This window comes from Caretta caretta, chromosome 14 (assembly GCF_965140235.1).
Source record: "Caretta caretta isolate rCarCar2 chromosome 14, rCarCar1.hap1, whole genome shotgun sequence".
In the NCBI taxonomy this organism is placed as follows: domain Eukaryota; kingdom Metazoa; phylum Chordata; order Testudines; family Cheloniidae; genus Caretta; species Caretta caretta.
In genome coordinates, this window is record NC_134219.1 from 39,468,686 (window position 1) to 39,483,894 (window position 15,209).

General features: G+C 47.1%; 1 protein-coding gene across 1 annotated transcript; it reads right to left on the bottom strand.

Annotated features, from left to right (window-relative positions):
• Positions 1–1,825: 1,825 nt before the first annotated feature.
• LOC142069105 (E3 ubiquitin-protein ligase TRIM15-like) lies at positions 1,826–10,920 on the bottom strand. The gene is made up of 5 exons (XM_075119486.1): positions 10,695–10,920; positions 8,011–8,033; positions 7,330–7,445; positions 5,033–5,083; positions 1,826–3,330 (listed from the first exon to the last, which is right to left on the bottom strand). Exons 1-5 carry the CDS (start codon positions 10,893–10,895, stop codon positions 3,326–3,328), a joined length of 396 nt encoding a protein of 131 aa, XP_074975587.1. The 5' UTR covers positions 10,896–10,920; the 3' UTR covers positions 1,826–3,325.
• Between the last annotated feature and the right edge of the window lie 4,289 nt (positions 10,921–15,209).

Genomic DNA, 15,209 nt, shown 5'->3' on the forward strand with positions numbered 1-15,209 from the left:
TGGGGCAGCACTCAGAAAAAGAAAGAAAGTGAAGGAAGCTTTTCTATCTAAGCAGGAAGGAGCTCTCCTGAGATACACAGACACAAATGTTCACGGTGAGCCTTCCGGCCCCAGTGAGGATGTGAGTGGTGAGGAGATGTCTGATCTTCCAGTTAGTCGGAGTGCAGGTGACCTGGCAGCTACTGCAGCATCCCTGTCTCCATCTCAAATGGATGTAACCATGCACATTCCAGAAGAAAAGTGTAGATCAGAGAAGAGTGTGGTGGAGGCGCAAGAAACAGCTGCTCCTGAGTTTAGTTCCTTAAGTCTAGATGATCCAGGACTGTGGACCCACTTGAGCAGTAACCCAAGGGACTTCCTTGTACTGCATTGGCCTCAACAAGTGAAAAACTTCATGTTCCCCAAAGACAATGAAAAGAGAAGTTTCCATCCAACACTTTACTGGCGTGAAATCCCCAATGGTGACAAAGTGGAGAGGCCATGGCTTATGTACTCAAAACCCCAGAATGCTGCATACTGGTTTTGTTGCAAACTCTTCCCGTCTAATGTTCCAGCCACATTGGGTTCTACAGAAACAAAGGACTGGAAAAATCTGGCTAGAAATCTGGCATGCCATGAGAAGGCAGCAAATCACCAGAGAGCATTCCATAGGTGGAAAGAGCATGAGATGAGACTAAGGTTAAAGGCCACCATAGATGATCAGCATCAAGAGAAGATTGCATCAGAGTCTCTTTACTGGCAAAATGTTGTGAAAAGGCTCATTGCCATTGTGAGAATGCTTGCTACCCAAAACCGAGCACTGCGTGGCACTTCAGATCAGCTGCATGTGCCAAACAATGGAAATTAACCTTAACTGACCTTAAAATTGTGGAGCTGATGGCTGAGTTTGATGCTGTATTCTAGGAGCAGCTAAGAAGAGTCACCACCCAAGAAACGTGTACACACCACTACCTTGGAAAAACAATTCAACATGAGATCATACAGTTACTGGCAACAAAAGTCAAACAGAAGATGGTGGCAGATCTGAAGTCAGCAAGATATTACCCTGTTATTCTGGACTGCACACCTGACATCAGCCATACAGAACAAATGACTTTAATGGTGCGTTTTGTAACAACAACAGAACCTAGTGAAAATGTCCCTGCAATGGTGACTGTCAGAGAGCATTTTCTAGAATTTATTGACATTGATGATACCACAGGAGCTGGTATGACAGATGTGCTTCTTAAAAAGCTGGAAGATACGGGAATTGCGATAGCTGACATGAGAGGTCAGGGCTACGATAATGGTGCCAACATGAGAGGAAAGAACAGAGGAGTACAGACACGGATCCGAGAGTTAAACCCTCGAGCTTTTTTTGTCCCATGCAGTTCTTATTCATTGAACTTGGTGGTCAGTGATGCAGCATCAGCTTCTAGTGAGGCTGCTGAATTTTTTAATGTAATTCAAAGCGTCTATGTATTTTTCTCGGCATCAACTCATCGATGGCAAATTTTGAAGCAACATCTGGGAACATCCTCTCTGATACTGAAACCACTGTGTGCCACTGTGACGAAGCGGGACTGTTCGTAGTGTTTCCTCTGAATATTGTGGGGGTGCCTCAGTTTCCCCTAGGCAGTTCTTAAGTATCTAGGTGGTGGGATAAGGGCATATGATCGTTGCAGAGCCCTAGAGGGCAGGTATGTGCAGGGTCTGGACACAGAGAATGGCCAACACCCTGTTTCCTGGCAACTGATGGCCTGGGCCCTTTCCCCCTGCAAGGTGAGAACTAAAGGGTTGGAGAACAAAGGAATCAGGTGACCTCCTGGCCTGGGAAATGGACAAAGCCCAGAAGAGGAGGGGCTGGAGGGAGTTTCAGTTTTGAGGCTGGCTGGGGACATGGAGTGAAGTACAGATGTGGTTGTCTGGCTCACTGCCCCCCAAAATGGACCCAGCTGAGGGGTCCTGGTCTCTGCACCTACAAGCTCTGTGTTAGACCATGTTCCTGTCGTCTAATAAACCTCTGTTTTACTGGCTGGCTGAGAGTCACATCTGACTGCGGAGTTGGAGTGCAGGACCCTCTGGCTTCCCCAGGAGCCTGCCTGGGCGGACTCGCTGTGGGAAGCGCACGGAGTGGCAGAGGATGCTGAATGCTCTGAGGTCAGATCCAGGAAGGTGGAAGCTGTGTGAGCTGTGTGTCCTGCAGACAGTCTGCTCCCAGAAAGGAGACTTCCCCAGAGTCCTGACTGGCTTCGTAGGGAGCAGTTCCAGAGCATCACCCAGGGACTCCGTGACAGCCACACAATAGGAAAGTTGAGTGGAGGCGATAAAGCCTATCAAACACCAAATTGGGAAGATAGATGATGCCATAGTTGCTATTATGGAGGATAATGCTATGACAGGAACTGTTTGTGGGAGAACAGTGGCAGAGGGAAATGGAATCACCAGAAACATACATAACTTCAAATTTCTGTGTAGCTTAGTGTTGTGGCATGACATAATGTTTGAAATAAATGTTGTAAGCAAGAGACTCCAAGGTGTTGACCTTGACATATCTGGAGCAATGGAAGAACTGGACAAAGCAAAGTCATACCTACAGTTTTATTGCTCAGATGAGGGATTTCAAAATGTTTGAAAAGTGCAGAGAAGTTGTTAGAGGAACTTGACACTGAAGCTATTTTCCCACCCATTCAAGGATATAGGAGTCACCACAGAAGAAGACATTTTGATGACGAGGCACGGGATAATCCCATCAGAGACCCCAAACAATAATTCAAAGTTGAATTCTTTAACCAGGTGCTAGATTGTGCAATACGGTCAGTTGAAGAACATTTCATGCAGCTGAAGGAACACAGCAGTATGTTTGGGATGTTGTATGATATTCCAAAACTCCTCACTGTCCCTGAAGAAGACCTACACCAGCAATGCAGGGCACTAGAGACAGTGTTGACACATGATGATATTGATGCGAGTGATTTAGGTGATGAACTGAAAGCCCTTTCAAGATACATTTCAGCAGGATCAACTCCAAAGGCTGTCCTGGAATATATGTGCACAAAGAAGATGAGTCACCTCTTTCCAAATGCTTTTGTTGCTCTGCGCATACTTCTAACACTTCCTGTAGCAGTTGCCAGTGGAGAACGCACCTTCTCCAAGCTGCAGTTAATAAAAACACATCTGTGCTCCACAATGACACAGGATAGGCTGGTCGGCCTTGCAACCATCTCAACAGAGCATGAGCTGGCCCAGACGGTGGACCTTCAGCAGGAAGCAGTTCAAATCTTTGCAGCCAAGAAGGCATGGAAAGCACCACTTTGATTATTCAAACAGACAAAAATGCCAGTGTTCACTCTGCAGACAAGAAAAGTTACATTTGCTGTTCAGGCGTTTAAAAGTTAAATGTTACTTAAAATTTTGGAACAAGGCATTTTAAGTTGTTAGTTCAACGCTACGAACTGCTGCCTGCACAATTTGCGACCTGTAGTTGCTACTGACATCTCTATTCTCCCTTTTACTGCCATGAAACAATTTGCTGCCTTTGCCTTTCCCCATCCTGCAGTCCAGAGGGAGCATTCCCATCGCAACTTGCTACCTGTCACCTTTCCCCATCCTCTACCTTTCCCCATCTCCTGGCCCAGGGGTAACAGAGCGCGACGATGGGGGTTCCCCTCTCACAGTAGTGCTACCTCTCCCTTTCCTCATGCTCTGGTCCAGGGGCAGCGCGTTATAGGTTTAAACCTATCGCCTATTAATTTGAAAAATATGAAAAAAGAAAAGGAGGACTTGTGGCACCTTAGAGACTAAAATTTATTTGAGCATGAGCTTTCGTGATCTACAGCTCAAAGTGAGCTGTAGCTTATGCTCAAATAAATTTGTTAGTCTCTAAGGTGCCACAAGTACTCCTTTTCTTTTTGCGGATACAGACTAACATGGCTGCTACTCTGAAATTTCATTTGGTGACCCCTAGTTTTTATGTTATGAGAAGAAGTAAACAACACTTCTTTATTTACTTTCTCCACACTCGTCATGATTTTATAGACCTCTATCATATCCCTGCTTAGTCGTCCCTTTTCCAAGCTGAAAAGTCCCAATCTCATTAATCTCTCCTCATATGGCAGCTGTTCCATACCCCTAATAGTTTTTGTTGCCCTTTTCTGAACCTTTTCCAATATATCTTTTTTGAGATGGGGCAACCACATCTGCACGCAGTATTCAAGATGTGGCGTACCAGGGATTTATATACAGGCAATATGATATTTTCTGTCTTATTATCCACCCCTTTCCGAATGATTCCCAACATTCTGTTTGCTTTTTTGACTGCCGCTGCAGTCCTGATTCTCTGCCTGGTTCAGTACTGGCCTTAGCGTGGTCTCCCCGCAAGGGACCTTCCACCAGCTGGGGATGGATAGAGCCCAGCACAAGTCCATGCTCCTGACGCTAGGGTGAGAGGGAAGTATAGCACAGGAACTGGTGGGAGACACTTCCTTAACTCTTTATTTCCCAGTTTTCAGAGGTTGAAATATGGGTTCCTTTCATGTTCTGGGAGAGTACAAGGCACTGATGGTCAACCTGCACTCTGTGTTAATGATGTTTTCCAGTAGTGAAGCTTGTCTTTCATATAAAAAATAAAAATTGAGCAAACTTCTAGTCCTTATAATTGCCGAGAGAAGCAGAAAAATGTGACCTGAGTGTGCCCTAAAGGCTGATTATTGGACCTAAAAAATGTACCCTACTTTCCAATTGTAAATAGTATGTGCACGTTCATACATCACAAAATGGGAATGGGCGATGGGCTGGATGATTCCCTGTTCTGTTCATTCCCTCTGGGGCACCTGGCATTGGCCACTGTCGGAAGACAGGATACTAGGCTAGATGGACCTTTGGTCTGACCCAGTCTGGCCATTATGATATAATGGTTCCTTCTAACCTTGGAATCCATAGCTCTGTATTGGTGGAAACCTCTCTTGTTTGAATTCAGAAGTGTCTTCTAAAAAATTAATCCGGAGATTTTAATTAATAATTGTCGTAGGAAAATATCCTTATGAAAACTTACCCTCTTTCTCTGCCTTGGAGATCAGAAAGTTCAGTTGATAGGGCAGGGTCTCTAGAGGAAGAAAAGATCAGAGGAGAGGTGATTTGCCCCTTTCTTGTAGGAAAATAGCCTCATGAAAACGGGGCTGGATTCACAAAGAAACTTAGGCAAGCTGACGCTTAGCATCACAACACCCAACGCTTAGGCACCTAGAAAGTCACTGTGATTCACAAAGCCAGAGTCAGGCTCCCAGGCAATCTGCACCATGAATGGGGAGAGAGATGCGCCTTGGAATGAGCTTCATAAAAGCCAGCATGCTAGGCGACTCCCTGCTTACGCCAGCCAGTGGGAAATGCCAAGGTGCGGGGGTGTGCTAAGCCCCGGCCCGCTCAGGGAGTTCGGCGACCGAATCTGGGCAGCACCGTAGGCGCCTCCCTCGGCGTGGGATTCTCAGCTGCGAGCCCTCTCTTGATGACCGGCACCTGTGCCATTTTTTTTGGCAAGAAGCCTGGCGGGGGAAGGAAACCCACCTCGCTTGTAACTTTTAGCCCTGTGGTTAGAACACTCAGCTGGCCTTTGGGAGACCCCTGGTTCAAGTCAAGCCTGTGCCGCAGAGGGAGCAGGGATTTGAAATGGGATCTACCACCTCTCAAGGAGTGCCCTAATCTCTGGGCTGCAGGATTGTCTGATACTGGGTGCCCACATGCTCTCCTGTGGGAGAGGTTCCACTGGGGATAATCAATAATTCATTGGGCCAGAGGCAGAGAGAAATCATGAGAACGTCCCAGGTGGTTAGAGCATGCTCTTGGGAGGGATGCCCAGAAGCCTGTCCCGCTGCTCAATTATTTATACACAGTGGATCAGATTCAAAAGGGGCAACAGAGAGGCCTATATCAGACCCCTGTTGGAATCCCTTCTTCCCCTCAGGGGGACAGAGGATTGGAACTGGGGATCTCCCACATCCCAGGTCAGTACCCAAATCACAGAACTATACATTATAAGGGAGCTCCTCTTTCCCTAGAGTATGGTTCTTTTGGGTAAGTTCACATATAGGGCCCGAGTCAGTAAGCGAGCTCAGAGCAGGCATTTCAGATTGTGGCCCTGTAGGTGAGTTAGGAGGAGGAACCCCTTTCTTTCCCCAGTTCGTGTATCTCTCTGGGGCTTAGCTGTCTTGGTAGCTGGACTGGAACTGCAGTGCGCATGCACAGAGGCAGAAACATAGGTGCCTAGGGGACTTTTACCGCAAAAATAGAGGTGATGAGTAATTTTAGGCACCTACAAGGTTTGGTTGCAGCTGAGTGGGGGGTCTTTGTGAATCCCAGTGTGGTCTGATTCTGGGACTGAGGTGCCTAAAATGGCAAGTAGACCCCCTCACCCCAAGTCCTTTTGTGAATCTAGCCCATACCCTTTCTCTCTGCATTTGAGCTCAGTTCATAGGGCTGGGTCTCAAGAGAAAGGAAGGATTGGAAGAGAGGTGATTTCATGTTGTCTTGACTCTGGTGACATTTCTACCGTTAATTAATGTAACCGTGATTGAGAGAGACAAGCTTTGGAGCTTACTCAGAGCTCTTCTTCAGGTCCGTGTAACTCAAAAGCTTGTCTCTGTCACCAACAGGAGTTGGTCCAATAAAAGCTATGTCCTCCCCCACCCTGTCTAATATCCTGGGGCTGACACGGCTGTCGCAGCACGGCATGGAACCGTGCTGTAATTCTGAGAGATAGCCCAAAGGAAAAGACCACAGAACGAGAGGCAGGTCGGAATGGGGAGACCTTTCCAGTGAGACCAAACTAAAGTGAAATCATCGTCCAAAATATATCGTCCATCTCCTGCCTTACTCCAACGATCTCAAAGCACTCGGTGGCATTCACTAATTAGCACAACAAGGTAGGTTGGCCATTATTTCCTCCTTTTTCAAGATGGAGGAACTTGAGGTACAGAGTCTGGCATTTTCAAAAGGGCTGAGGCCACGTGGTGGCCAACTCCCATTGACAGTCAGAGAGAGATGGGGCCTAAATCCCCTAGGTCCCTTGGAAAATCCCAGCCATGGAGGTGAAATTCAACATTTTCTAAAACATCTGGCGATTGTGTGTCTCTGAAATGCTGAGTGGCCAATTTTGACACCCATGGTTGGGTCTGAGACAATCCAAGTGGAGGCTTGGCAAACTGGCATCAGCCCTGAGCCCTCCCCATCCCACCCACAGACGTCTAGCTGTGACGAGCTGAGAACTAATAGGCCAGAGTCCAACTCCTTCCACAGTCAGAGGCACATCTCGATGTGCCATCGCCATATCATGAGCCCAAATAACTGTTAAGTTACCTTTGAATTTCTTCAGAGCCTCCTGTAGACAAACATTTCTTTGGGAAGAGACGCCAATTCTCTCGCTCACATCCTGTGACACAGCCATTGGTTTCTCGAACTTCACCTTCTCACACCTGGGGGGGGGGGGGGGAGGGGGAAACACCCTAAATCTTTTCTTTCTTGAGAATGAGCGACCAGAGGCTGCTCTCTTGTGGGCTCAATGAGAGCTTCTAACTCCCACTGGTGAGACAATTCATCTCCTCACTGGAGTTTTTAAATGCCTAGCTCCTCCAATGGGAGTTAAAGAGAGTAAGGGGTCCCACAGGCTGCCCCTCAGAGAGAAGGGCCTAATCTCATGGGAAAGGATGCTCCAGTGGTTAAGGGGTTGCTGTAGGACTCTGGAAACCTATGTTCCACTCCCTGCTCTGCCACAGCCTCCCTGCATGGCCTTGGGCAAGTCACTTAAGGCTTGATTTTTAAAGGTGCCTCCTGGGATTTTCAAAAGCACCTAACCAAGTCAGGCTCCCAACTGCCACTGATCACAATGGGAGGTGCCTAACTCGCTTAGCTGCTTTGGAAAACCCCACCAAGTGCCTAGCTACGTCTCAGGTGACTAAATGCCCTGCAAAATCTGACCCTGGGGGGAAGTCCCCTTCTAGCACCACGACGCGTGAGGGGGAGTGGGAAGGAGTCACATACCTGCTCCAGGTGCTTTTGATGTCCTAGAAAAGAGAAAGAGTTCAGTCCCAAGTGCCACAAGATGCGGATCGCTTCTGCTCTGCAGGGGACTTGCTTTGCCATCCCTAGTTGAGCTCGAGATGCAGTTCTCTGCAGTTAGCAACTTCAAAAGTCCATTCACAGATTTCGATGGAATGGGACCCCTAAGCACACACCATGACTGTGGGTTTTCTCCTTCTAAATTCTATGGCATTTGCTCAAACAGACTGATCAGACGCATGAATCCTTGACTGCCACATGCAACTGCTGTGTCCAGAGCGTTTGCCTTTCTCCATGTATGCAATTCTGCTCAGCAGTTCTGGAAGCTGGATTCATTCTCATTTCTTAATAGGCCCTGCAAAGAACTTTGCTTTCCTAATCTCTCACTTCCTAGAAAGTGGAGTTGTGCCTTTTATTGCTTTCATATCGTTAGGGCCCTTCATTTTCAGTTTTTATTTTAGTTAATTTTTCCTGGGATTTTATCAGTGTTTATTACCACAATAAAAACAGGTGCAAATCAGTGCAGAAAACTATTAAGTTTTCTGGTTAAATATCGGGGTTTGTTTTGGTGGATGGAAAGACAGGGAGAAAAAGTATTCAGTAGATGAATGCTTTGAATTCTGTTCATCCCTGTGGTTTGCTGCAGAACTAAAACAGAACTCAAAGCACAAGGGCCCCCCTGAGTTTAAGAAAACAATATATCTGTAATCCCCAAATAAAACGTTTCATTTGAACAAACAGGTTACTGGTGTAGAATCACAGAATATCAGGGTTGGAAGGGACCTCAGGAGGTCATCTAGTCCAAGCCCCTGCTCAAAGCAGGGCCACTCCCCAGCTAAATCATCGCAGCCAGGGCTTTGTCAAGCCTGACCCTAAAAGCCACTAAGGAAGAAGATTCCACCACCTCCCTAGGTAACCCATTCCAGTGCTTCACCACCCTCCTACTGAAAAAGTTTTTCCTAATATCCAACCTAAACTTCCCCCACTGCAACTTCAGACCATTACTCCTTGTTCTGGCATCTGGTTACCACTGAGAACAGTCTAGATCCATCCTCTTTGGAACCCCCTTTCAGGTAATTGAAAGCAGCTATCAAAAAATCCTCCCCCATTCTGCTCTTCTGCAGACTAAGCAATCCCAGTTCCCTCAGCCTCTTCTCATAAGTCATGTGCTCCAGCCCCCTCATCATTTTTGTAGCCCTCCGCTGGACTCTTTCCAATTTTTCCACATCCTTCTTGTAGCGGGGGGCCCAAAACTGGACACGGTACTCCAAGTGAGGTCTCACCAATGCCGAATAGATGGGAATGATCACATCCCTCAATCTGCTGGCAATGCCCCTACTTATACAGCCCAAAATGCCGTTGGACTTCTTCACAACAAGGGCAGATTGTTGACTCATATCCAGCTTCTCGTCCACTGTAACCCCTAGGTCCTTTTCTGCAGAACTGCTGCCTAGCCATTCGGTCCCTAGTTTGTAGCAGTTCATGGGATTCTTCTGTCCTAAGTGCACTTGTCCTTGTTGAACCTCATCAGATTTCTTTTGGCCCAATCCTCTAATTTGTCTAGGTTCCTCTGTATCCTATCCCTACCCTCCAGCATATCTACCCCTCCTCCCAGTTTAGTGTCATCTGCAGGTGCAATTGCTGAGGGTGCAATCCACACCATCCTCCAGATCATTAATGAAGATATTGAACAAAACCGGCCCCAGGACTGACCCTTGGGGCACTCTGCTTGACACTGGCTGCCAACTAGATATGGAGCCATCGATCACTACCTGTTGAGCCTGACAATCTAGTCAGCTTTCTATCCACCTTATAGTCCATTCATCCAGCCCATACTTCTTTAACTTGCTGGCCAGAATGCTGTGGGAGACCGTATCAAAAGCTTTGCTTAGAACGATTAGTCTATAAATATTCACCTTCGATAATTGGGCCACACCATTTGCAGCGCATACGCTCAACTTCATCCTTCTCTCCTGTTGTTGTTTCTTTAGCCCTTTTGAATACTTCCTTGTGTTCTGAAATGTATTCTGATGTAGATTTTCATTTTCTTCCCATTTTAGTGCGTCAAATCTTTAACCCATTGTCTACTAACAGTTTGAAATGTGTACTTGGTGGGCGTGTGATTTATCAGTAGGTTCAGACGCACACGCACTTCAGAGCTTGCGTGCGTGCCTGTTGGTTTATTGTGTGCATCTGCTAGAACAATACGCTCTTTCTTCAGCGGGCAGCTTTGCATATACACACAGACTAATGTATTATCGGAATACAGAGATCTCATGCAATGTATTGTATTTTCTTAATAAAACAAGTTTTTTGTATATATTTGAATGATAAAAAAGTAGGATGAAAATCAGAAAAACCTCAATAATACTTTTTTGTAAAACCCAGAAATTTTTTGGTAAAAATTGGTTTAAACTGAAAATGAAGGGGCTTACACAGGATGTCTCAAAAAGGCCTGAACCATCTGCCTTTAAAACAGCAAAACTGTTTCCACATTGGAAATATTAGAAATGTCACATTTTGTTTTCCCTCACTTCGCTAAAGGACACACTGACAGTCTCCATTGTGAAGTAGGACCTCTCCAAGAACTTAATAAACTCCAAAGCTAATCAATCAGAATCTCTCCCTTCCCTGGGCAGGGATCTGGGTGTCTCTAACTGTCTCACCTGCAGGAATTCACTTGTTGGCTGCTGACACTTCTCTTCTATCTCACTGATCAAGTCACCGAGACGGGAAATCTTTTCAGACAGTTTGGTGACATTTTCATCCTGTATCTTCACAATTTCCTTGTCCAGCTCTTCCAGTTGGGCCAGCAGGAGTCGCTCTTGCTCATCCAGGAACTGCCGCAGTTGCTCAAATTCAGACATGATCTTCTGCCTCTCAGCTTCTATCTTTCCCTATAATGAAGGGACAGAAACAGGAAAGGACAGATCAAGGATAAGGGTTGCCAGATGTCCAGTTTTCAACTGGGAAGTCCAGTCAAAAGGGAAACCTGGCAGTGTCCGGTCAGCACTGCTGACTGGACATGAGAAGTCCGGTTACCCACAGTAACTGGCTTCCACCACCAGAGGGCGAGAGGAGCAGCAGATGCTGCTGGAGCCTGGAGGAGCACTCAGGGATGGCTCCATGGGGGGGAGAAAAGTACCGGCATCTCCCCCATCCTGCTCCAATCACCCCTCCACCCCTGGAGCGTGGCTCTCCCTCTCCCACCCTGCCCCAGTCACCTCCACCACACCCCTAGAGCTCTGCTCAGCTGGCAGGGGGAGGGAGGTGGAGAGAGCAGCAAGTGACAGTGGGAGAGGGACAGAGGAGTGGGGGGCGGGACCTCGAGGGAAAGTGGCGGCAGGGCACAGGGCAGGTTCCAGTGCTCAGCATCCGGTTTTCACAAATGAGAAAGTTGGACATCCCAGACTCTCCCCATGTCCCTGATAGGAACAGTTCTTAGAGCCCTCTTTTCATATCAACGTACTACAAACACATGGTTGAGATTTCAGGAGAATATGCCTGACAGTCTCTCAGCTGGCCTGAATGAACAACATGTTCCGAAGTGCCTTCGGGACGTACGCCTCCAGTTCCCATTTTCAAAAGGTCACTTTGGATGCTAAGGAGCCTAAGTTTCTTTGAAAGTGACTTTTGAAAATAGGACAGCTCTCCCTGCATTTTAAGCCCCTAAATACCTTTGAGAATCTCGCCCTTAACCACTTGCAAAATTGTTAACCCTAGGCTCCGAAATCACTTAGGCACTTCTGAAAATGGCACCCAATCTCTCTAAAATGATGAGTTTTCAGGTCTGAGTGGCTTAGTATATTCTGTTGATCATCTAGAATCTTCCAATAGCAGAAAGGTTGGAAGGGGGGAGGTCTGACTCAGAATCAGAAATACATTGGCAGAGAGTTGTGGAGAAGACTGAAGAAGGAAAGGGTTCTGCTGGTTATCCACATAAAACACCAGTTACAAAACACACCATGCAAAATGCTTCTTCTCCAGCTTTTGCATGTTTCATCTGGCATTCTGTTAATTACACTGTCCCAGAGGAAACCAGTTGTGCCTGGTGGAGATTCAGGAGGAAGATTTCTGAGATACAAAATAGCCACTGGGTGCCTAAGTCCTACTGACAGTCCATATGAATTAGGCACCTAATCACCATACGTGCCTTTGAAAATCTCCCCTGAAATCAGTGTTTGTAGCTGGATGTGTGGGGAATAAGATCAGTGCTTTGAGTTGAAACTGGAAGCCAGTGGAGGAATGAGCCCAGAGGGATGATAAACAAAGATAAACATGATCACACCCTGCAAGGGTCTCTCAACAAGAGACAAAGTGCTTGAGGTTATCAAGATGATGTTTAAAAAAACTGTGAACGGTACAGAGTAGAACCGTGGTTCTCAAACTTTTTTACTGGCGACCCCTTTCACATAGCAAGCCTCTGAGTGCGACCCCCCGAATAAATTAAAAATACTTTTGAATATTTTTAACATCATTATAAATGCTGGAGGAAAAGCGGGGTTTGGGGTGGAGGTTGACAGCTCACGACCCCCCATGTAATAACCATGCGACCCCCTGAGGGGTCCCGACCCCCAGTTTGAGAACCCCTGGAGCAGACGTTTCTGGATACCAGGGAATAATGTACGGATTATCAAGAGGAGCGAAGTTCGGTTTCAGATCGAGTGGCGTAAGGAATCCATACTCTGCAATATCCCCGATTGGGGGTAAGAGGTTAAGGGGTCAAAGTACAGACATTGAGACATGAGGGTACGTTGTTCATAGAATGGCTATGTTCAGGTGTGGTATATAATGGGTGGACACAATCATGAGGATGGATTGACCCTCATTTTGTGAGATTTAACGTTCAGTGAGTTTATGGTTCCAGTTCATATGGTCCAACGGACAAAGTCTCTCGGTCCCCAATACATCACAGCTTACCCTGATCTGAGCTTGACCTTGCTCCCAGTTAGCACATTTTATCTCAGTTTAACTGGACAAGGTGAACCCTACACACCACACTAGGGTCAAATTAAACTAGGTTCAAAATGTTTGCCTGTGAGGGCCTTGCACCAGAACAAAGACATTACATTAAAAAGTGATTTGAGGTACATCTGTACTACACAAATGTTGTGGTGGTGTGTAGAGGACCTACACTATATGCACCCGCTAACATGGGCATAAATAGCAGTGTAGATGGCGAGGCATGGCTTAAGCAAGTAGAGTCGCAATATGCCTGAACCCTCTGGGTATAAACCCTACACACAGGGCTCTATACACCCCCAAGCAGGGCCTCCCCCATCTACACTGAGTGTCCTGCTGCTTCCCCAGTGCCAGAGCCTTTCCCCACCACAGGAAAAGGCTCCAGGGAGTGGAGGAAGGCTCCGGCCGCTCCGCAGCCTCCCCCTGCTGGAGTCTTTTATTCACACATGTAGCTACACATGACAGTGTGGACACAGCCTGTTTCTCACTGTGCTGTGTAGCTACACATACCCTACAGGATGCCCCCAGCGGTGTGCCATGTAGATGTAGCCAGAGCTAAATCAAAGCAGTGCTGCGTGTAGACAAGGGCTGACACTCTCCCCACAGAGAGAAATATCACCCCTGACTGATGTAACTTCTGGACCATAACAATGGGGACCTACCAGATATTCCTGGCTTTGCGTCTCTGCATCCTGTTTCCACTCCAGAAGTTCTCCTCTCTCTTGCTTCAGTGTGTTCAACTGGGTTTGAATTTGTTCCTGAGGCAAGAAAAACAATGTTGGGGGTGGAGGGGAAGGTCAACCTGCTAAGGAGTCTGTCCTCTGTGCAATTTATATACAGTGCAGTGCTGATTTCATGATCTGAAGCTGGGATTTTCAAAGAAGTCTCATGAAGTTGGGTTCTGAACTACCATTGACTTTCCATCTCCCTCTCAAGTTGCCCCAGGACGGTGCTCATGGCAATGTCACAATTGACTCTTGAGAGGTGGGAGACTCAAATCTCTTCTCCTCACCAGGCAGAGGGAGAACTTGAACTGGAGTCTCCCCATACAAGGTGAGTGCCCTACCCCCAGGCTAACAGTTATGAAGAAAGTCTTCAACCTCTTCCCTGGCCACGTTGTGCGGAGCAACACAGGTGCAGAACTCCATCTTGCATGAAACAGCTTAGGTAGCTAAGCCACTCGACTCCAGGAGAGGGGTTCCCAGGTGTGGATCAGAGACAGGCCCATTCCTACACCAAACTCTGAGGGAGTTGGGGCTTAGGACACACCCCTCTCATCAGTATCTCCGGAGGGCTAGTCTCCCCAGCTAGCACGCTGGCTTTTGTGGATGCCTCTCTCCCCCCACATGCCTAATTCAGGATTTGTTGTTCCAAACTGTACCAGATGACTGGAGGATAGCTGATGGAAAGCCAGCTTTTTTAAAAAGGCTCCAGAGGAAATCCTGGCAATTACAGGCCGGCAACTGTAAGGGCTTGTCTGATTGTCAGATGCTGGGACTGGGCAACAGGGAATTAATCCTTTGATAACTGCCGGGTTCTGTTCATTCCCTCTGGGGCACCTGGCATTGGCCACTGTTGGAAGACACGATACTGGGCTACATGGACCACTGGTCTGACTCAGTGCAGCCGTTCTTATGTCCTTAGTGATTTTCTAGGTGCCTAAAAGTTAGGCATTGCAGCGCTGAGCATCACAACACCCAAGTGCATTTGGGGATTCGGGCCTAAATCTCCTTTGCAAATGGGACTTCGGCCCTAAAGTCAGTTGGTGCTCTTGAAAATGTGCTCGAAGGATCTTCTTCTGTAATTCACCGGGGGTGAGGTGTTGCAGAGCCACAGAGAGGATTTAAAAGCACAGCTCCCATTCATTTCATGGCAGCTGGGCATCTCAGGCCCCATTGTCAGCCCTGCTTACTTTCCTTCTATGCTGTATATGTCATGCTGCCAGGGAAGAGAGAGGCCTTGGGGGCACCAGACCTAATATAGAGACTTAGGGACTCTGTCTAGAACAGCCCTTTGCCTCCAGCGAATCCTCCAAGTGCTGCAGGGCAAAGGGTTGAAGTCGTATCCATTTTGCAGCAGTGTAGGGTAGGGTGCCCTGCTCCCAGGCAATGACAGAGAAAACTATATGAAGAAAGCTGGACATCAGAGAGTTAAAGCTGAGCAACTTAAAGGGAAGGGAGTTTTGGTAAGAATGTTTAACACACACACTTTAAAAAAAA

Bases quoted from the DNA above. Each gene is read 5' to 3' on its own strand.
- LOC142069105 (XM_075119486.1), bottom strand. From the start codon at position 10,895: ATGTCTGAATTTGAGCAACTGCGGCAGTTCCTGGATGAGCAAGAGCGA. The intron at 8,034-10,694 runs GTGAGACAGTTA...TCTCTTTTCTAG, and splicing joins CAACAAGTGAATTCCTGCAG to GACATCAAAAGCACCTGGAG. The intron at 7,446-8,010 runs GTATGTGACTCC...CCCCCCCCCCAG, and splicing joins ATCAAAAGCACCTGGAGCAG to GTGTGAGAAGGTGAAGTTCG.